The sequence below is a fragment of the Hippocampus zosterae genome, chromosome 6 (genome assembly GCF_025434085.1).
Source record: "Hippocampus zosterae strain Florida chromosome 6, ASM2543408v3, whole genome shotgun sequence".
Classification (NCBI taxonomy): Eukaryota; Metazoa; Chordata; class Actinopteri; order Syngnathiformes; family Syngnathidae; genus Hippocampus; species Hippocampus zosterae.
Window position 1 is genome coordinate 15,393,396 of NC_067456.1, and position 21,532 is coordinate 15,414,927.

Consider the following 21,532-nt stretch of genomic DNA (forward strand, 5'->3'; position numbering starts at 1 on the left):
GCGCAAACAAAATAAAACCCGGAGTAAGTTATTGCCCTTCCATTAAAATAAAGAGACAGAGAATGCAGTACACCAACATTTTATGTATTAAATTTGAATAAATAGTGCAATTTCAAAAGTACAAAGCATATTACTTTTGCAACCATTTTGCTGTTGTATTGCCTCAGTTATCCCTTTGATCCAAGCACCAATAATAAAAAAAAACAACAGAATTTTGCTACATGTTTACAGTACGTTTTTATAAAATACAGTAGTGTGTAATATGATTATATCCACCAATGAAATACGTATATCTTGCAAATCCAGTCACATCACCTGTTTAAGAATCTTTACACAATGAGATGACATGCAAACAAGACCCCCCCCCCCCCCAAAAAAATCCCCAGTCGCGTACCAAAACTCAGACAAAAATATTTGTGCTTGTGTAGACAAGGACAGAGTAAACATAGGAGTTGAGAGATGTGGCCTCAGTGCAGCGTGTCCATCAACCTCAGGTAAGTTTCTCTCTCCTGCTTCAGGCTGTGATGCTTCACCACGTAGACTTTTCCATTCCTTATCAGTCTCGCTCGCAGCTCATGATCTGACAACAGCCTCTGAGACTGATGTACAAATTCCTGGCAAGGATAAAGGCAAAATGAATCATTTATCGCCAATGGCCACTTGAGGCCTGCCATTGAAGTTGTCTGAAGAGGTTTTTAAAGCACGAAGCCATATTACGAGGCATGCGAGTAGAATGTAGATAAAAGTATTTGCGTTGATAAATAAATGCTTCAAAAGGATGGAGCTATTTGTAGCTCCAGGACCAAATCAAGACCGGTGGACTTTTTTAATGTATCCTATAATGGCTGACACTTATAACTTTCTAATGAAGAATAGAAAAAAATTAACTTGGAAGACCATTAGCCACCATCTGTCACACAGACCTGCTGGGTGGGAGGGCAGTATGAAAATTAGACCAATTAAAGCATGATCAATGCTTAGTGAAGGCAGCGTTACTTGACATATGGTGCATCCACACTGCATTTTATGGCCCTAATGGCTCAGCAGACTGAGGAAAGCCCATCTCTGCTCACGTGAGGCTCTGCCCTACCCACAGCCACCACCCGTTGACAGGACTTACAAAGAGTGATGTTTGGCTATGTTATATTCCCATTTCAAATTCCTGTGACTTGTGTTACTCTACTTTCCAAACCTAATTTAGCTATGGTTTGTCTGTAGGAGTAAGAGATTGAAGTACAGAGTGAGTTAAAATGATTGAAGCTAATGAAGCTGCTGTTAGGATGCATCTTTGGAAAGAAAGGGACATGCTCATTTTCAGTTGGTGGTTTAATGATGCCTGTGAGTGGTCAATATTTTTGTGGGATAGCTGCAGCAGCTTTTTGGCCAAAGCCTTACAGTACAAATTCAGAGCATCCTATCAAGCTTAACGTAGTATCAGAGCAGGTATTAAGTGCTTTGGCTGCCTACCTTAGGGGAAGAATATAGCAGACCCGTGACCTCATGTTGTACCACAGCACTATTTCCTGGAATGTCCCTGGCCACCACAGGCAGCCCCAGATCCATTGCCTGTCGGAGGATGAAGCAATTACATTCTCTAGTCATAGACGAGTGGACACGGCGCAAGGCATTTCAATCTTCCTCACCCAGACATTGTGTGATGTAATTGGTGGCTTATTTCTGTTGTCGAGCAGGGAATCGGCAAAGTAAAACTAGCAACGACTGCACAAATATTACATTCATCCAAAACATCTTTTGTTTACTGTCAGAGGGGTGTCAAAATTTGCAAATCGTTTTCTAGTTGCCAAAATGTAATATTGTTCTGGTCAGAAGGAGAAGCTCCCCCATCATCGACATAAATGCCATTTTGAATTGAGTTGATGATTGATTTACGTTCTTTGCAATGTTTATAGAGCATAGGAGAGACCAGGGTAAATTGAGCCACCCGTTTTTTTTAAGAAACCATTCCCCAAAATTTGAGCATGTGATAAAATTTAGGGCAGCGATCACCAACCTTTGTCAAACAGAAGGCTATTTCTTGGGTACTCACTATTACAAAGGACTACCAGTTTGATATACGCTTCAGAAATACATGTTCTCAAATTACATGTCACAAAGTGTATATATATATATACATAAAAACATATATATATATACAGAGAGAGAGAGAGAGAGAGAGAGAGAGAGAGAGAGAGAGAGAGAGAGAGAGAGAGAGAGAGAGAGAGAGAGAGAAATTTTCACACAAACACACATTTAAAACCTAAATCTTGTTTGAAATACTAACGGAAAATGTACGTTGTAAATTTTCTCGCAAAAAGTGTATCGTCATTACAAGCCTCAAATTGATATGACATTCCAGCCCATTGACTGTTGCAACGGAACATTGGCATAAATAACTAAATCGTCATGAAAAGCTGCAGCGCTATCAAAAAACTTCATGCTTGGTGAAATAAAATGTTTCTCTGCTCTTGTCACACACGGATGCTTGTGTGAGTGAGAGGCACCATTTTGCAGTGGCCTCGAGGCAGAGTTCAATAAGCTTTTCGTCCGCCTGCCGAGAAAGTACGTACGTAAGGAAAGTTAAAATGGTTGCTCCAAATGCTAATCCGCACAGTGCACAGTCGGCATTAAATGCAGCAGTGTCACACAAAGGTGAGACATTGTCCAGGTTATACCGTGAAAAAGTTTGAAGCAATCGTGATTGTCCCGAAACAAAGTGGAACAATTCCATCTATCCAACATAATCATATTTTAAAATTGTGTCTGACAGAGGCTTTGTTCCTCCACCCTAAATGGTTCCATGCATGCCATGTCGTGCTACTATATTTGAATCAGATGACATTTAAACAGCATAACTAAATATGAGTACATGGGATTTTGGGGACAATCACTCCAAATCCCTTTCAGAATTAATCTGTCAACTCATGCCTCTAGCAGATTGTTGAGACAAACACACTAAGGTAGTAATCCAACATTAAGACTACAATGAAGTGTCCTAAGTGTGTTTTGAAGGGATAAAGTGGATTTGCCAGTCTTGCTTAATCACCCTCCGGTTAGTTTTCATTATGCATTATGAAATGTTTGACGATGCTTTAATTGCGATGATGTGACTTGAGGCCAGAAGATGTTTACCTCCAAGATGGCTGCTGACATGCCTTCTGAGACGGAACTGTTGACGACAGCAAAGCACCTTTTCATGGCGGCGTGGAGCTCCGGCCGGCTCCTCTCCCGGGCTAAGAAGACTCCCGCTGTTCTGTGGAAGCGGTGACAAAGCTCAGGACTGGCGTGACTCAGGGCTCACAAAGGCGTGAATGATGGTGAGCAGCATCAACAAGCTTCGGGCAAGAAACACAGCTGCACTACTTGTGGTGACTTCAGGTGAAGTCCGAACCAAAGAGCACCAACTTTGTGGTGATGAAATCCCACGGCCCAAAAACAAAGATCATGAAATGGGAGGAGGTGAAAAAGAGATTTGCATTCACTTCAGTTTCCCTTTACAGAATGAAGCTTTATCTGCCGTTTTGCTGCATATGCGGCCAAACATTTTGGGAGGAACAAAGCAACTTCATGAGCCGTTTCCCAAGTCCCAAGGTATTTTATCGAGTGTGCAACTGACGATTAAAATTAAATGGCCACTTACCTCTTCACAACAGCTTCGACTTCATCAGTAAGCACAGGATCGATCTGGGAAAGAGAAAAGCTTCACAATCATTGAGTGTGCAGGGGGGGACAACATCAACAATGACACAAAGACATCTACAGAAAGCAAATCATTTTCAGAAAATCCGGTCTTTTTCAGAGATTGGGGTCAGGGTAGGGTGGATGGCCAATGTGATTAATTGCAATGTGGGATTTGTGTGCATTAGCTTAACCTCAGAAAAAAAGTCACATATCAATTTGGGTCAAAGATGTTGCCAAGCAAGCTTTTTCATTATAGCACAAGCCAGGTTTAATTAAATCCAAACAGAAGTGTAACATTTAAGAGGTGGAGTCAAGAGGAGCTCCAGCAGAAATTACAGCGTAGTGATGGAAGAATTATCAACTATTTTATGTGACTGCAACAAATACAGGATCATGCTCAAAACATTTTTTCACACAACAGTGTAGGAGCATGGAGTTTGTGTGGCAGTAACAGAGGAGTGAGATGTGTCATCAGTGACGAACTGATCTGAATTCACCTCCTGTGGATTTATATGGAGCACCACGACAGCTTGAGCAAAGTAGTTCTCACTTGGGCAGTCACAAGTCTTTTTTTTTTTTAGATGCCACTTTGATTTTATTATGCGGGTTGACAATGCCTATTTGGACTCCTGCGAGAGCCCAGAACAATTGTGGCCCAAAGTGGCAATCAGACAAACGTTGCATTTACATAAACTGTATACCTTTTCATTTCTCATAGAAACAACCAAACCTTTCACTGTGATTCAGGCATGTTGAGATGAATCATACATCTCGGCTTCAGCTGAATCATTTCATCAAAGGAGAACAGAGGCGAATGTTGCGGCAGGAGACAGAGGATAAGCCCGTGGCCATGTCTAATGATGTTGTTTTCAAGAAGCAAAACATAACTTTTACTCGACGCGACCGCTCAAAATGGAGAACAGTCGCAGATATAATACTGATGTCATGTCAAAGCAATTCGGGAGGAGGTGAAGATATAGTGAACAAAATATCAATTTATGAGGCACAGAGAATAAAATAGGGGAGTTTAAGTGGCTGCTGCTTTCTGTGGATGGAAGATTTTTTCACAAATCAGGAGACTAACATTACTGGGCTATCCATGTTTGTACAGTGAGTCATTTAATGTTTGACATTGAGGAAAAATAAAATACAAAGAAGAGAAACGATTTGTGAGACAGGGCATCAGGTGGGTGATTTATGTCATATTACATGTCAGTGCATGTTAAGATCCAGGCTCATCCATCCGTACATTCAAAAAGCAAAAAGACAGAGCCCTATTGTATACAGGGCTAGGTAGGTAAGTGCTCATCTGAAATATTCAATAAGCAGATGGCAGTTTGACACAACAGGGAATTGCCTGATGACTCTCAGCCCGTTTGAAGAAAACGTATGCTCAGTGCAGATTTCATACATCCGTCCGTTATGCAAGACGCTTATGCTCACGAGGGTTGCGGGCGGGCTGGAGCCTATCCCAGCTGACTTCAAGGAGTAGGCGGGGTACACCCTGAACTGGTTGCCAGCCAATCGCAGAGCACACATAGACAAACAACCATTGACACTCACAATCACACCATGGGACAATTTAGAGTGTTCCATAAACCTGTTGTGCGTGTTTTTGGAATGTGGGAGGAAACTGGAGTACCCGGAGAAAAAACACACAGGCACGGGGAGAGCATGCAAAAGTCCACACAGGAAGGCCAGAGCCCCGACTCGAACTGTGAATTATGGGGGCAGTGTGCCAAGCAGTCGACCAACATATTTTATACCGTATTTTCACGGCTATAAGGCGCCATTAAAAGTCTTAAATTTTCTCCAAAATGGACAGGACGCCTTATGGTGCGGAGCGTCCTTTATATGCGCTGAGTTCCAAAATCTGACTGACAGCCGACACGCTGTTTATATAGAGAAAAGGCGGAAGTGACTGTGGTCAGGCATGCGGGAAAGAAGTCGGCCAATCAGGGAAGGGTGGGCGTGTATATATCCATATATGGAGAGGGAGAGAGAGAGAGAGGAGAGAGAGGACAGGCAAGCTAGTCCGCCAATGGTGAAGGGTGGGCGTGTAAGTGGACGCCTCAAGCCAGTACCAACACTTGTATAGAGTGTGGCAATGTGCATTGTTGCAAAACAACTCCGGTTTTGGTTTCTAAGAACCCCTGAAAATAAATTCGACAAAGAGACACGCCTACGAAGCTCAGTTCAAACTTAAAGCCACCGGCTTTTGGCATGCGTGCCCATCTCACAGCAGCGGTGAAAAACCAACTCAAGCAAATGAACTCTGAGCTTGCTGTTATTCCCGGAGGCTTGACTAAAGAACTCCAACCGCTGGACATTGGCATCAACCGGGCGTTCAAAGTAAAGTTGCGAACGGCATGGGAACAATGGATGATCGATGGCAAACACAACTTTACAAAGAGTGAGAGGCAGCGCTTGGCAAGTTACGCCACAATACGCAACAACGAGAGGGAACGCGGCGTTTTTGATGGATTACGGTACTTGCACAATTGTTCAATTCTTTCTACACACACACACACGCGCTGCCACCATGTTTCGCTCTGTTCTTTACTTTCAAATGTGGGAAAGCTTCACACGAGAGAAATGTTGACTTCGCTGTTGCTACTCCTTCTTTCCGCTCGGCAATGCGTAGCAACTCACACTAGCATGTGATGCATTCAATGACAACCGAGATGTGCAGTCCTCTGCTTCTGATACAGAGGATGAGGACTTTGATGGATTTCTGGGTGATGATTGATCGAAAAACGTGAGAACATTGTACGATGGCCAAATAAAATACACCCGAACTCAGTTCTGCTTTCGTTGCCTTTTTAAAAACGTGTTTTTATCTTATCTGTATGTCTTGGCATGCTACCGTATGCTTCAAGCTAACGTGTTAAAGTGCGCGCATGCATGCCGTATGTTTAAGCTGGCGTATGTTTTACCACTGTAAAACTGCGGCCATTCGTACGGTGCGTCCTGTGTATGTGTAAAATACAGAAATGTCACCCATTAATGAGACTGCGGCCATTAGTACGATGCGTCGAATAGTCGTGAAAATACGGTATATATATACACACACACACACACACACACACACACACACACACACACACACACATACATATGTGTGTGTGTGAATGATGCAGATATGCTAACTAGTCAACCACCGTGCCACTGCGCTGAATACTTTTGCAACAAAATATTTAAAGTAATATCTCTACGAGACAGTATGTCCAGTTAGCAGCTGATGGCTATGTGAAAGACTGGTAGCAACAATAATCAAAGTCATGATACAAAGCGAAAGAGGAAAAACAGACGATTTAAGCCAGTGTACTTACCTTTGGACCAATTATAACAAGCACATTCTGAGGATTCTCACTATGCCACTCTGTAAGACAAAAAATAAAACACAGGCAATGAGGCAATTTGAAGAGAGGGATAATGACACCTTGATATTTCTGTTCTGTTGTTGTATCATAGAAATGAGAAAAATTGAAATAAAATGTGGCGCCTCCGGAGTGTCAATGAAGTGAATTCAAATAAAAGAGTAAGAGTGTTATTTTGAAAAAGTGGTGATTCTCTTATGTACAGCTTAAAGAAAATGCCATGAGGAAAATGCGCATTCAACAACCTCAATGATGAGCTGTCAGAAAAGGCTGTCTGCTTGTTGACATACATTTCCAATTTGATGATAATCACCGATTGAGCGCCATCTTGAATGCATAATGGCCTTGCTTCAGCTTCAAGTGAGAAGAGACACAGTCACGAAAAACTTAGCAATTTAGGGGTTTTAGGAATTAGGACACTCATTTCTTTTATTTCAATGAATGTGGTGCCAGAACACCTCTGCCTAAATGATGGCAAGCAAGTTTCAATGGATGATGTACCTGAGAAATGCTCCACTAAATAGAGAGGGTCCTTGACTCTTCTGAGGCCACAGATCAACAGGAAAACGCGGAGCCGTTGTACATGCACACCACTTACATCTGGAAAGAGGCCAGACACAGAACGACAGTGCTAAAATAACAAAACACTGCATAATGAACATCCAAAGTACTGGTAGGTAATGAAAGTGATGCATCACCCAAGGTCACGAGGAAAACAAGACAGCAGTGACTAATGTGTTTGCGCAATTCCCTGATCAGAGCCGTAATGCTCAGCAGGGAAATTGGGAGACACCAAAAGGCCGTGGCCTAATCATTCTAAGTCATAACTACACAGCCACCGCGTGGCAGGGTCAAGAGCAGCCTTGAATTGCTGGAAAAGAAGTAATGATGTTGAATTGTTTGAGGAAACTACTGAGTCAGCGCTTTGCCCAATGTGCCCGATGTTGGATGAAATCCAGAGATTACAGCCAAGCTGGAGAACAATGCCAATGACTACTGTTCAGCCGCTGACCTTCAAAAGGCGTAAAATCCTTAGGACATTACCACACAGGCTGATTCGTATTCGTAACACATGCATGCACGAATACATACACACACACCTGAATTACACTACCTTGCATGGACTTAGTGAAAATTAGGAAAAGTTGTTTTCATAGTTTTGTGTGGGAGGAAGCTGTCATGCAGTCAGACTTCAGAGATTTTGCACACGAAAAGAACCCTTTGCCATGTTTTTTTAAACTATTCTTTGAAATGTTCGATGACTATTCAACTTTGTCTGAAATAAGTCCAGGATGGATATACTGTAGGTCATTGCAACAATAATTTGCAAATGCAAACTAATTGTGTATCTGGTAGATGAATGGCTGCCTATTGACAATGGAAAGTGAATATTTCCTCTGATGCTGGGAAGAGTGCACTGTAAACAAACCACCCTACGATAGCACAAACACACACATGCACATGTCAAAAGTACCGTGATAGGAGAAATCCCCTGCTGTCAGTTAAGTCCAGATCAGGAGGCTGAGGCACTTCTTTAAAGCTCTTAAAGAGGATCTAAACGTGACAGCATGGAGTCTGGGCATTGACCCAGATCCCTGGAGCCTATTGTCAGTATAGTGCCTCATTCTCTTCAAAGTTCTTGCAGTGAGTTGAATGATGCAAAAGGACATTAACTCGGGTTAACGCCCAAATGCAAACAATGGAACAAGGTACAAGAACATTAATCAGGCGTTGGCAATTGAGGACAGATTGCAATGGCAACGTGGCTGCAGACATACAGAAAAAAAAGCAACAAAAAATTAATTCAGTGATCCCTTGCGATTTCGCGGTCTGTTTATCGTGGCTTCAGTGCATCGCATATTTTTTCAAACATATTCATAATTTTTTTTTATAAGTCCGCGAGAAGCAGCGAGTCAGCAAAACAACAGCGAGTCACTTAGAGCAAGATATAACATTTGTAAATTTCCCCATTGTGGCACAAATAAAGGATATCTTACTTATATACAGTACTACATGTATATGTTTACTGTATTTTGTTATTCATAAACTAACCTAACTTATACATCCTCTTGTTTCTTGTTTTATGTTGAGGGAAGAAATTTCATCTGTGCTGTACACATACAGCACATTTGACAAAGTTGTATCCAATCCAATCCAATGTTTAAATCTATAAGTATACAGCATTAAGTCATGTTAATTACTTCAAAATTTACTTCTACATGCATGTATACCATTAAATTTGGTTTTATAAATATTATGTACATGTACCTATATGGAGGGGGGCGGGGGTTGTTTATCACAGGTGGTTTTGGTCCTTTTGTTGACCGCGATAAACGAGGGATTACTGTAGTTATACCTCGGTTTTCGATACATACTCTGTTCCAGAAGGCTGTTCGAAAACCGATTTGTTGTTAATATTTCCTATTATAATTAATGTAAATTATTTTAATCCATTCCAAGTCTAGAAAACGTTTTAAAAGCATTTTATAAGCTATTTAACACCATAAACTGTATATACATCTCTCATCATGACAAGTGGAGATTACATTCTATTACACCTTGAACTAATAAATCCATTAGTAATGGCTGCAATTATGGACTCCCTCTGCAACCCTGTGCTATGGTACGAGGCAACAAAATCTTTGAAAAATAAATGGTAGAAATGTTTAATGTAGTGGTGGGGGGTATTCAGTACCTGTAGTAACAGGAAGGAAGGTTAATTCTCGAAAGGAGAATCCTCTTCCTTAACGTCGGGTAACTCTACTCCAGCATTGTTCTTCGGTTGGGGAGACTCTGCCACGGGTTGTTCCTTCCTTTTCGTCAAGAATCTATCGAGTGTAACTTGTTTCTCCCTTCTTTTGAGAATATTACGAAAGTGGCTAATAACAATGTCATTAAATGCATACACAGCTCGACTGCTTGCAGCTTTATCTGGATGATACAGGTCCACAAAGTTTTGGATGTCATTCCATTTTGCACACATTTCTTTGATAATAGCAGTAGAGGCATCATTCCTCCCCCCATCGTCATCGGAAGACATCTCCTCCTTCAACAACTTCTTATGTTCTTCCTGAAGGTGCTGAAGTTCTTCTGTCGTGAGCTCGTCACGATGTTCGGCGATTAGCTCCTCGTCATCACTTTGTGTGTGGTCTGGAAACGACTGCTCACACGTGATGTAGGTCCTTCGTGGCATTTTTTCCCCCAAATGTCCAGTCTCGTTCATATTAAAAGTTTTCTGGGGAAAATATTCCTCAACCTTGACAACATTTTCAAACTCAACTTTAAACATTTCGGCAGCTTCCTGGTCTGAACTGACTGCCTCCCCATGATGAATCACGCAGTGTATCCCACTTCTTCTTCTAAACTTTTCGAACCACCCTCTGCTTGCTTTAAAATCAAACTCTGCAGGAACAATGCTAGGATCATTTTTTATCAAATCGCCATACAATTGTCTTGCTTTGCCACAAATCGCATCTTGGCTAACACTATCCCCTGTAAGCTGTTTCTCGTTGATGAAAATAAGCAAACGTTTCTCCACTTCCTCCAATACCTGTGGCCTTTGTTTGCTAAGCACGCTAGATCCTTTTGCCACATCACTTACTTTAAGAAGTTCTTTCTTTTTTAGGATGCTGCTTATAGTCGACTTCGGCATGCCGAACTCCTTAGCCAACACAGACACGCGCACACCGGATTCATATTTCGCTATCAAATCTTTCTTAAATGCAATAGTTTTGCGCACAACTTTCCTCTTTTCTTGACCAGCTTTCCTACTTCGACTTGTTTTCTTTGGTGCCATTATTAGGGGCTAATACACAATGCAGAAATAACAGTCCGATTTGCGTCAACCTCAAAAGACAAGTCTGCTCAAAATGAACGCAACACGAGGAAACCAGGAAGCCTCGCTTCCTTGTCTACACAAGGAGCGTCACTTCCTCATGTAAGGAAGCCGAGAGGAGTCGAGTGGAATAGTCACCTTTGCTTAGTTTGGACGAAAACCGGTATTTCGTTGGAACCGAGGCTTAAAAAATTCGAATCTTCTGGTCGAAAACTAAGTTGGTCGAGAACACAGACGTTCAAAAACCGAGGTATGACTGTCCATATAGCGTATACATCAAACTGTACAACGTGATAGAATTAAACCCATTACATTACTTGGCATGATGGATACAAGATTCAGCGGCAGCGATGAAATTGTATGGCTATCCCTCAGTCCTTTTTTTCAATGATCATATTGGGATGAATTAGGTGTGCGTTGTTTGTTCTAGAATCTGGAGTGTTCCAGTAGTTTGGGGCAGACAATTGAAAATAATTTCAGAAGTAGTGCTGACTTTGGAAACAAAGAGGTTTATAAAACTACTGGAACGGACAGTGTGATGGGTGTATTCAAAGTGAGCAAAGATGGGGGGCTGGGATCCATCGATAAACATGAACCAATGAATATGTCTGCGTGAGTGCAGAGAGGGCCAATGAACCACGGAGAACAGCTCACAGTGGTGAGTGAAAGGAAGCACCGGTGACAAAGCGGGTGGCAGTGTGGTACAGTGTATGGTGCTTAGCGTGTTGAAGACATTTTGTGAAAATTATACATACAGTACATCTCCGTAATCTATGATTGAGATTGGTTAAGGCATAGGTGTCAAACTCAGGTATGGAGGGCCGCTGTCCTGCATGTTTTCCAAGTCTCTCTGTTGCAACACACCTTATTCAAATGAACAGGTTCAATGTCAGGCTTCCGCAGAGCTTGCTGATGATCTGTTCATTTGAATCAGGTGTGTTGCAACAGAGAGACTTGGAAAACATGCAGGGCATCGGCCCTCCAGGACCTGAGTTTGACACCTATGGGTCAAGGCACGGGTGTCCAAACTCGGTCCTCAAGGGCCGCTGTCCTGCTTGTTTTCCAGCTCTCCCAGGAGCAACACACCTAATTCAAATAATCAGGAATGTTCTAATGCTGCTTCAGAGCTGGCTGATGAGCTGATCATCTGAATCAGGTGTGTTGCAGCCAAGAGAGATGGAAAATAGGCAGGACAGTGGCCCTTCAGGCCCGGAGCTGGAAATACCTGGGTTAAGAGTTTGAAACGGATACCTGTCACAATATCCGAAATCGTTGCCACAATTCATTTTCTCAAGGTATAATTGTAAAAATAGCCCAATATGCCAGACTCTCCACCTCCCCGACACTTTTGTGCAGTTCACTGAGCTCTCTCTAAAAAATGTTGTTTCTTTGTTTGCCTTTGACTTCAGAGGCATTTTTCAGAACAATCCCCCAGATGCGTTTGACAGAAGATTAGATTCGGTATGTGAGTGCATGAATGTGGTCTTCACTTGAATTGCTAGAATGAATCTCTCTCTCTCTCGCTCCCACATCATGCAATATGGTTTGCAAGGACTTAGACAATGACACCTTATGTCACAGCAAGAGAGACTTTTTGGGTACTGTGGCAATAAAAACTGCCGCAGTTGTCATTGGGTAAAATAGTGTATTATTTGCAGACAACTTTAAGGGTGTGTCTTGGTTTACTGATGCCCATTTCAGCTACCATGAGAACTATCACTGTGTAGGTCTCAAAATTCATAAAACTCAACACCCTATGATGACAAATACAGCAAACAAACACAAATAACTGCTGATATTCCATGTAAATATGTAATGCATCAATATAATGTTGACCATAGAATCTCCTTATCCTGGTTAATGTACGCAATGACCCGTATGTTTCCATTATTATTATTTATTTTATTTATTTTTTGCGAGGAGCCCGACTGTGTAGCTGTTCACTCTTCTGTGATTTTCTCTCTACTACAGAGAACTACTAATGCACCTGCTAACTTGCTGTTCATAGTTACATGTGCTCTGCTTTAACGCAGTTCCAGACAAATATCTGTGAAAAGTGTACCATTCCTCACACCTAGGAACTTATTGTGGCATTTCGTGACTCTACAGTTCACATTAGTTGAACAATTAGCATAACTTCTCCATCTCCTGTTCTTTCGTCGAGCTCTGTGTGTCAAATGCTTTGCTACTCCTCCCGTTAGTCTATTTTAAACATGTTTTTTTTTGCGAATAAACAGTCAAAAACGTTTCGATTTCCAGACCAGGAATCACATACCTACTTATTCAATTCACTCTGTTTCACTATTTTTGTAATTTTCCAAAAAGGATAGTTTTCGTTCTCTTGCTCTGTGTTGGGGAGTGACGTGACATTTGCGCAAAAGCATCCATGAAAAAAAAACATGCACAAACAATGGATGGAGGGGAAAGGGCTCATCTCATTTCTCTCTTTCCAACTTCCTATGGCAGGGGTAGGGAGAGCCATATTCTGCCTGTTTTAGAGCTCTCCCTAATCCAAGACACCTGATTCAAATGATCATGACCATTTCAGGATTCCACAGGGTGTGATGATGAGCGGGTCGTTTAAATCAGGTGCACTGGAGAAGGGAGGGATCCGGAACAGGCAGGATATGGCTCTCGAGGAACCGGAGTTCCCTACTCCTGTTCTATGGCCTTTTGCTTCGCTTCTCTGTTTGCATGCAACAACTGCCTCAACAGTTCACATCACAGAAACAGTTCACATAGCATGAGTTGAAGGGAACAGTTTAGAAAAATAGATTTTCAAAGAAAATTGAACAAAAACTGAGACCGTTACCTGATCTCCGTAAGAATTCAGACCAGCTGAAGTCCTCTGTCGCTTGCGTCTCAATACCTTTTAACAATAATGCGGATAGGAGCAATGTAAATATGAAGCAGTAAAAGTTGAAGTCAAGTATGTCTACATGTCTTATTTTACGCTTCATAATTTCAATGGGAGAAAGGTCTAGTATGCACACTCTTTTCCTAAGTCATGCTGTTGAAAATAACACATGCAGGATGTTGTTTGCCATTGTCTAACCAAAATAAGCACGGGCATGAATGAGACACATCGCTTGGATGGTAGCAATTGTTTCTCCAAAACCTATATGTACCTTTCAGCATGAATGGTGCCTTCACATAGGTGCAAGTTACCCATGCCTTTGGCACTGACACAGTGCCAAACCATGCTGGCTTTTTAACTAGAACACAGTTATTCACAAAGAGATGAACCTCACCCCATCTTTCCCTGTGAATGACTGAGCATTTCAGGGAGCCATTTTTTAAAATACCCAATTATAGCACCCACCTGTTCCCAGTTAGCTGTATGTGAGGGATGTTCCAAACAGGTGTTTTATGAGCATTCCTGAAATTCATTTTTGGAACATGTTGCGGCCATAAAATTCCATAAAAATGTAATGATTATTTGCTAAAAAAATACAGTTTATAAGGTAAGAAAACCTTTATTCGTCGAGCAATGGAGAAATTCCCAAACAGTCTGAAGATGAAATACAATGTCCTTTTAGTGTATTCAATTGAATCTGGGTTGAACGGTTTTGCAAATCTCTATATTCTGCTTTTATTTATGTTTAACACAATGCCCCAACATCATTGGAAATGGGTTTGTAGAAACAAGATAACCATGTTGTATTTTTTTGAGAGGGGGGGGGGGCAATCTGTTTCTTAAATCCATTTGTGTCCGTAAATGTGTGAATGAGAGGCATTCAATTTGTGCACTTTGCAGGTTGACACTTTATGAAGTGCAGCCAAGTTCACATGTATTACTTTATGGGGCCCTGCCAGATCAAGTATAGCAAATGGTGGAAATGCTGACATCCAGAAAAGGAACACAAAAGTGGAGTCTACGTATACATTTCCAAACCGGAATAAGATGTTCAATGGTAGCATTTCATGATAAAAGTATACATAAGGTCTAATCTATCTGTCTCATCACTAAATGCACAACTGAGCGAACCTAGCTATCTTTGTGTCAACGACTACACTGCGATCTTACCTGCGTCTGACAGATGAAGTTTAACGCAGTGAATTTGTCTCTTATTCTTTAGTTTAAATAACTTAAAATGAATGTTCTTATAGAGCTTACCTTGTGGCTGGACAAAGATTTTGCTGCTCTGGGAGTGCTTAAGATTGGGTGTTGGGGGCACAGAGAGCAGAAAATGTTGGTTAAAATAAGACACGAGCATTATTGTGCATTTTGTTCAGAACACTTTGATTATTACGAAGTACAGTAACTGCTTCATAAATGAGGGACAAGGCAATTATCTTGAACTGTCAAGATTTTCAGACTAAATGGGTCCTTTAAAAAGAAACGCGGGCAGGATAATTTGAATTTCTATATAAAAAATCAAGCGTAGATGGAATGTTATCACACTGGATCCACAAATGTTTTTTTTTCTTTCTGTGAAGTAAAATGGGCAAATGTGTATTCTGTCAACCAACTGCTAGCACTAAATGACAAAGAAGAAGCACTAAAGCATGCCACAAGCCTCAATCTGCAAGTCATTGCGAGAATGTAATCAGAAAATAAAACAACGTAAGACTGTTTTAATGTCAGATTGGCATTGGGTATGCATCTGTGCGACAAGTCGTTCTGTTGTTTTTAATGAAGTAGTCGCTCCTGCTGTTGATGTGCCATAATCGCAACTAAATCAAAATAATTGCATTTTTCTTTTGCAAAATAGTGTCTTCTAATATACGAAATGGGTCGTCTAAGGTTGACATTTTATCCAAAATAAAGTACCACTTCAGGCATTAATTTTAGTTACGGTATATATTTATTTCAGTTGTAACTGTGTGCGCATGAAAGATAATGTATACAGACACAAACATCGTTGTGAATAATTTAGCACATGAATAATCACCTAAGAGGGAGATATTTGCAACTGGTTGGCAAACCAAAGGCCTCAGACCTAGCATTGAAGCAATTACTGCACTTGAAATACTGCAGACGGTCGAATGGAATTCAGAAAAGTAAAACCCTACCAAATATAGCTCAGCCTCTTTTTTCAATTTGTCTGTAAATGCAACAGCAAACCTGTTCAAAAACACATTTTCTTGTCACCCTCAACTTTGCGGAAAGCATTTCAGTAAAATACTTGGTCATGAATTTACTGTACATCAAAGGCTTGTATTCAACAATACAACAATTCCAATGGGAGACTAAAAAGAAGCAAACAACAATTTCAAAATACCGGTACTTGATTCAAAAAGTTTTATAAAACCCCCAAAACAAAGCAACAGAAAAAAACCCCAAATGGTTCCTGTTTTGAATCAAGGGTAAAGTAGGTAGAAAAAATAAATGAAAAGAATAGAGAATAAAGAGGCCAGTAGGCTAACAGCTGACTGCATTTGATAACCAAGATTGGAATGTCAGAGGACTAGAGGGTCATTGCAGATATTTTCTACGCATGTATCCTAAAATTTCACAAGCCACTTTGGCTGATACGACAGATCCCATCTGTCTGTTTACATTTTAGCAAAATAATAGAGATGATTAAATATGAAAGAAAAATACCAAGTTTTTAAATGAACCCTTTCAAGGACAGTGGGCATCTTATTATCTTATCAGGTTATAGGGTGCATGAAAGGGTTAAACTTATGAAAAGGAAAAAAAAAGACCTATTTCTAATGTGTCTCTTATTTATTAATTAACAGGGCAATTGCATTCCAGCGCCACAACCCACAGTTTGCGGTGCCTTTCACCTGGTTTTCCCACTTCTTTTTGGCCCACTGAAAACATTGTGTGATGCGTCAAACCAATATGATGAGATTCATAGATTCACTCTGATATTCAGCTATATCACCGTGCTTTATGTAGAACTTTTTCCATAACCACACGTCTCGTCTCAACTTTCACATCTTCATTGATGTCTGTTCCACCAAAGATAATGCCAAAGGGTACTTGGATGTCTGTTTTGAAGGTTACACATAAATAGATTTGTTCAGGCAGATATAAGAAATCAAACAGCTTTTCTGATCTTTTTGATGGTTGTCCGGTATGAGACAATGGATAGAATAAGAAACGTGCATTTTACCTAGCAGAAGTCTGCCGGCCTTGAACAGATGAATGGCCAGTGCACCTTCAAATTGAGGATTTTGCGATAGCAGGTTTGCCACGTCAGAAGAAGACTCAAAATCGTGTGCATGTCGAAGCTCACATGTGTGTCCTGCCGATTCAATGTGGGACCTAAAAAATGAGGGGAATTCAATACAGTATCTACAATTCCTTGCGAAAAAAAAAAAGTTAGTGTTTTGGATCATTAAGACGTGGGTTTTCTCCGGGTGCTCCGGTTTCCTCCCACATTCAACATGCGTGGCAGGCTGATTGAACACTCTAAATTGTCCCTAGGTGTGAGTGTGAGCGTGGGTGGTTGTTCGTCTCTGTGTGCCCTGTGATTGGCTGGCGACCAATTCAGGGTGTCCCCCCGCCTACTGCCCGAAGACAGCTGGGATAGGCTACAGCACCCCCCGCGACCCTAGTGAGGATCAAGCGGCTCAGAAGATGAATGAATGAATGAATAAGAAAAGCCAAGTTAATGCAAAATTAAGTACCGGTACATAACTGACTTTATGAAGGAAAAGCCCAAACCTATTTGATCTCCCTCCATGTTAATTCATGAGTTAATGGCAATTAACTACAATTTTTGTGAAAAAAGTGTTCAATTTTACTGGCCACATCAAGGTTCGAGTATGGCCCGATTGAAAAAAAAAATCAAGAAATCACTGACATAGAACCTGTCACACAAAGTGAAGTAGGCTACAAGATGTAAAAAAAAGAAATACATCACATAAAAAGACTTCAATTCATATACATTTTTTAAGCATACTCAAGACTTATGGAATGCCCTGTGATTGGCTGGCAACCGATTCAGGGTGTTCCCCGCCTACTGCCCGATGACTGCTGGGATAGGCTCCAGCACCCCCCGTGACCCTAGTGAGGATCAAGCGGTTCGGAAGATGGATGGATGGAAGACTTATGGAAAATAATGCTGTTGACTGAGGTGAAAGTTCAACATTTGCATGGTATGCAGCCCATGACAGTACATCTGGCATTAAAACAACACAGCGTGTGACAAAAACACCCAAACATAGTGGTGTGATTGCCTGGGGTTGCTTTGCTCACCGAGGATCCGGATGACTGGCTGAAAAGAATGGATAAATGAATTCAGCTGTCTATCAGAAAATCCGACAGGTGAACGTCAGTTTGTGTCCTGACGTTCACCCACTGTGTACATACATCTACTGATGCCTAGTCTGGACACATCATCAGTGATGTTCCTGGATTCACTGGACGTTTCGGGTCTTTCAACTATCAGACGCCCTCCTCCAGGTGACCCAGCCGGGGTTGATCAAGTCCCGGCTTGTGTCCAGACAGCTAGCTAGCTACCATGACTCCATGGATCTCCTCTTTTGAGCCACAGCCATCTTGAGGCTCTTTCTGCCGCTTCAGTGGTATTGCGGATGGCTCTCCTTTTCCTCTCTCCATCGATGCCTAAACTACAGTAGGCTCTGGCCAAGGAACGGGCTGCAAATCCTCTGCAACCAACCTCCACAGGGAAACACCTTGCTCTCCAACCAGCCAGCTGGCAGTCGCTGACCAGTCCTGCGTACTTGGAGAGCTTCCTCTCAAAGGCTTCTTCCAAGCGATCTTCCCATGGCACTGTCAGCTCCAGCAGCACTGCTTGTTTGGTGGACTTCGATACGAGGACAATGTCAGGTCGTAGGGTGGTAACTGCAATATGGCTGGGGAACTTCAGCTTTTTTTCGAGATCCACCAACAACTGCCAGTCTCTTGCAGATGTCAGGATGCCTGCAGATGATGTTCTGCTGGCCGCGGTAGGCTTGTCCCCAGCTCTGACAAAGGCGATGGTTTTATTGGAGGGGCGGAACTGTTTAGCCCATGCCAGCCCTGCGGTAATGGCTTCCGTGATAGTCTTAAGGACTTGATCATGCCTCCACCTGTACCGTCCATCTCCAAGTGCCCTTGTGCAGCCATTGAGGATGTGTTCCAGGGTTCCTCGTTTGGAGCACAGTGGGCACGCTGGTGTCTCTGCTATGCCCCATGTGTGCAGATTTGATGGGCTTGGGAGCACATCATAAACTGCCTGGATGAGGAATTTAATGCGTTGAGGCTCTGCTTTCCAAAGCTCTGCCCAGGTCACTTTCCTCTCAACTGCGTTCTCCCATCTTGTCCAAGCACCCTGTTGTTTCATTCCCACAGCCTTGCAGGTTCTTGTGTCCTCCACTGCTGCTCTCACCTCGTCCTGGACAAGACGTCGGCCCTCCTTCCCCTTGGTGTTCAGCTGGGGAGATGGAAAGGATCCTAGCCCAGCTCGACCTCGTGTGACCACTCCAGTCAAGCACCTGTGCCGGAGCCTTGCATCTGCCTCTTCAACCGCTTCCTCTGCCCTCCATTTCCTGCCAGTCCTCACTTGGATCCCAGCCTTAGCCACCTTCGGATCTCTTGAGTCCCTGTATTGAACCACTTCTCTGGCTCTGGTGACCTTAAATTCCTCCTCCAAGGATTTGAAGGGCAGTTGCAGTTTGTTGCCGTTTCCGTAGAGAGCGATGCTGCTCAGGCTCTTTGGAAGTCCTAGCCATCTCCGGAGGTGGCTGCTGACCTTCCTCTCTAAGGTCTCAACTGTCGAGATGGGGACGGAGTAGACCAGGAGGGGCCACAGGATCCTGGGAAGAATGCCGTGCTGGTATACCCAGGCTTTAAACTTCCCCGGTAGGCCTGACTTGTCCACTGATTTCAGCCAGCCATCCAACTCCGTGCATGTCGACTGGATAGCGTCGCCGCCTCCGGTGCCACTCTGCACGGCGGAGAACTCTAATCTTTTTCCGTAGGATGCACATTAGCTGGGCCAGGCCAGTGCATTCCTCTTGTCCTGCCGCCTTGTACTGGGACTTCAGCGTTTTCATCTCCTGCTTGATGTTGTGGATCCTTACCGCTCTTTGATTCTTTGCATATGTTGTTCCCGGGCTTTTCTTCTCCTCCTCGCCAAACCTTTCTGCTGCGAAGCTGACAATGACTGCTGTCATAGCTTGTAGCTTCCCGTCGGCGTGTCCCTTCGCCATAGCCTCCAGAATTTGGTCGACATCGTCGTCGAATTGCTTCCAGAGAGAGGTCATGCTAGCTGCAGGCCATTTGATCCGCCTCGTTTCAGACTTGATGCTCGAGGGATTAGTTTGCAACACGTGGAGGTTCTGGGCACTGTGGGGTGACTCCGGGCCTGGCACCTCCTGCGTCTCACCAGGTGTAACACCTGTGCGTTGTGTTGTTTCTGCTCCCAACGGGCACTTCATCCTCGCTCGGTGGATCTTCAAGCCATGGATGTTCTTGCAGACTTTGCCGCATGTACACGTTTTAATCAAAGTCGATTGTCCATTGCCTGGGTCTGTAGCCGTTGTGTCCGTCCGACTGGGGTGCTCATCCTCCCCCCCTCTCGGGCACCCCTGGGGGTATTTTTCCATTGAGTTCATCGTAGCTTGGTTGGGTCCCTCCTCTCAGAGGATGCAGATTGGGTTGCTGACCCGTTCTGCCCCGGTTGCCGTCTCTCCGGGCTGTCACTGACTCTCCAGTCGTCACCACGCTCTTCATGGTAAAACATACCAAAAGGTCCACCTCTAAATTGCTTAAATGTATTTCTGATGCTGTGTTAGGACATTTAAAAGAGGGAAATAATTCTGAAAGAAGGAAATTCCTCCACGATGACGCAAGAGACTCATCACCAGTTATCGCAAACACTTGAATGTTGTTATTGCACATCCAGTTCAGAGCTGATGGTTCATTTTGCTGTTCACTTCACAGTTGTGAGACTGTGGAGGTCTGCCACATAAAATCCCAACTCTAAAAATATTTTCAGTTTTGACGTTATAAGACTACAACGTGGAAAGGTTCATGGGGGCATGTTTCCATTTGCCAGACACTGTAGGCTACGCCACTACAGTAAAACCGAAAGCTCATTTCAACTACACTATTTCGCGGAAGAGGTCAAAATCAGAACCCTAAGAAGGAGCAGCAGTGTGGAAAAACCAAAACTAGAACTTGAACAGGCATGGATGCTGCCCGGGTTAACGATTAACTCCTGAGTTCTGCCCTGTTGCTTACTGCTGTCTCACCTGAATTATAAATGCATGACCGGAAAGATGCAACTACTATAAGGGGTAAATTACCTGATTCGCTCAGCTGTGGTACGGTTCCCTGATCTGGGTTCAAGACAAGCCAGAAAAAGTAAAATCATAATTTTTCCCAATAATAGACTAGTATATACGGATGTGCGTCAGTAAATATGAGGTCACCCTGTGCGAGCTACTACTGCAGACTAGGAAGACTGCTCGAACACATTTCCCGGAGGCTTGCTCATTACTAGGGAATTTACTTGGACTGTTTACATGTCCGTCTCCATTATGGTTCCCTGGAAACGCATAGCTTTGGAACCATCTTACTGGCTGCTCAAAATGTGAATTTAGCCTCTTGAAAACTGAACACGACAATGAATCGGGGAACAAACATTTGAACCAGCACATGCTTTACGCTTCTCGCAAGTTTATCGCAACCGTAAAGAGGGCGACATGAAAGACGTGTCAGCGTGTAGACTTC

At 42.8% G+C, this 21,532-nt stretch overlaps 1 protein-coding gene across 3 annotated transcripts; it reads right to left on the minus strand.

Annotated features, from left to right (window-relative positions):
* Positions 1-63: 63 nt before the first annotated feature.
* Positions 64-21,331, minus strand: glt1d1 (glycosyltransferase 1 domain containing 1). 3 transcript variants are annotated; one of them, XM_052068041.1, is made up of 13 exons: positions 21,106-21,294; positions 17,655-17,692; positions 16,962-17,113; positions 16,731-16,836; positions 15,910-15,961; positions 15,011-15,047; positions 13,706-13,762; positions 7,560-7,658; positions 7,011-7,060; positions 3,638-3,681; positions 3,130-3,250; positions 1,468-1,566; positions 64-614 (listed from the first exon to the last, which is right to left on the minus strand). In XM_052068041.1, coding segments are annotated over exons 2-13 (966 nt in total). In that variant the 5' UTR covers positions 17,657-17,692; positions 21,106-21,294; the 3' UTR covers positions 64-467. The 3 variants fall into 3 exon arrangements, 2 of the variants coding, with proteins under 2 accessions (XP_051924001.1, XP_051924000.1); XM_052068040.1 differs by lacking the exon at positions 17,655-17,692 and having other exon boundaries at positions 21,106-21,331; XR_007962708.1 differs by lacking the exons at positions 64-614; positions 1,468-1,566; positions 3,130-3,250; ... (6 more) ...; positions 17,655-17,692; positions 21,106-21,294 and adding an exon at positions 9,754-11,918 and having other exon boundaries at positions 7,012-7,060.
* Positions 21,332-21,532: the final 201 nt, after the last annotated feature.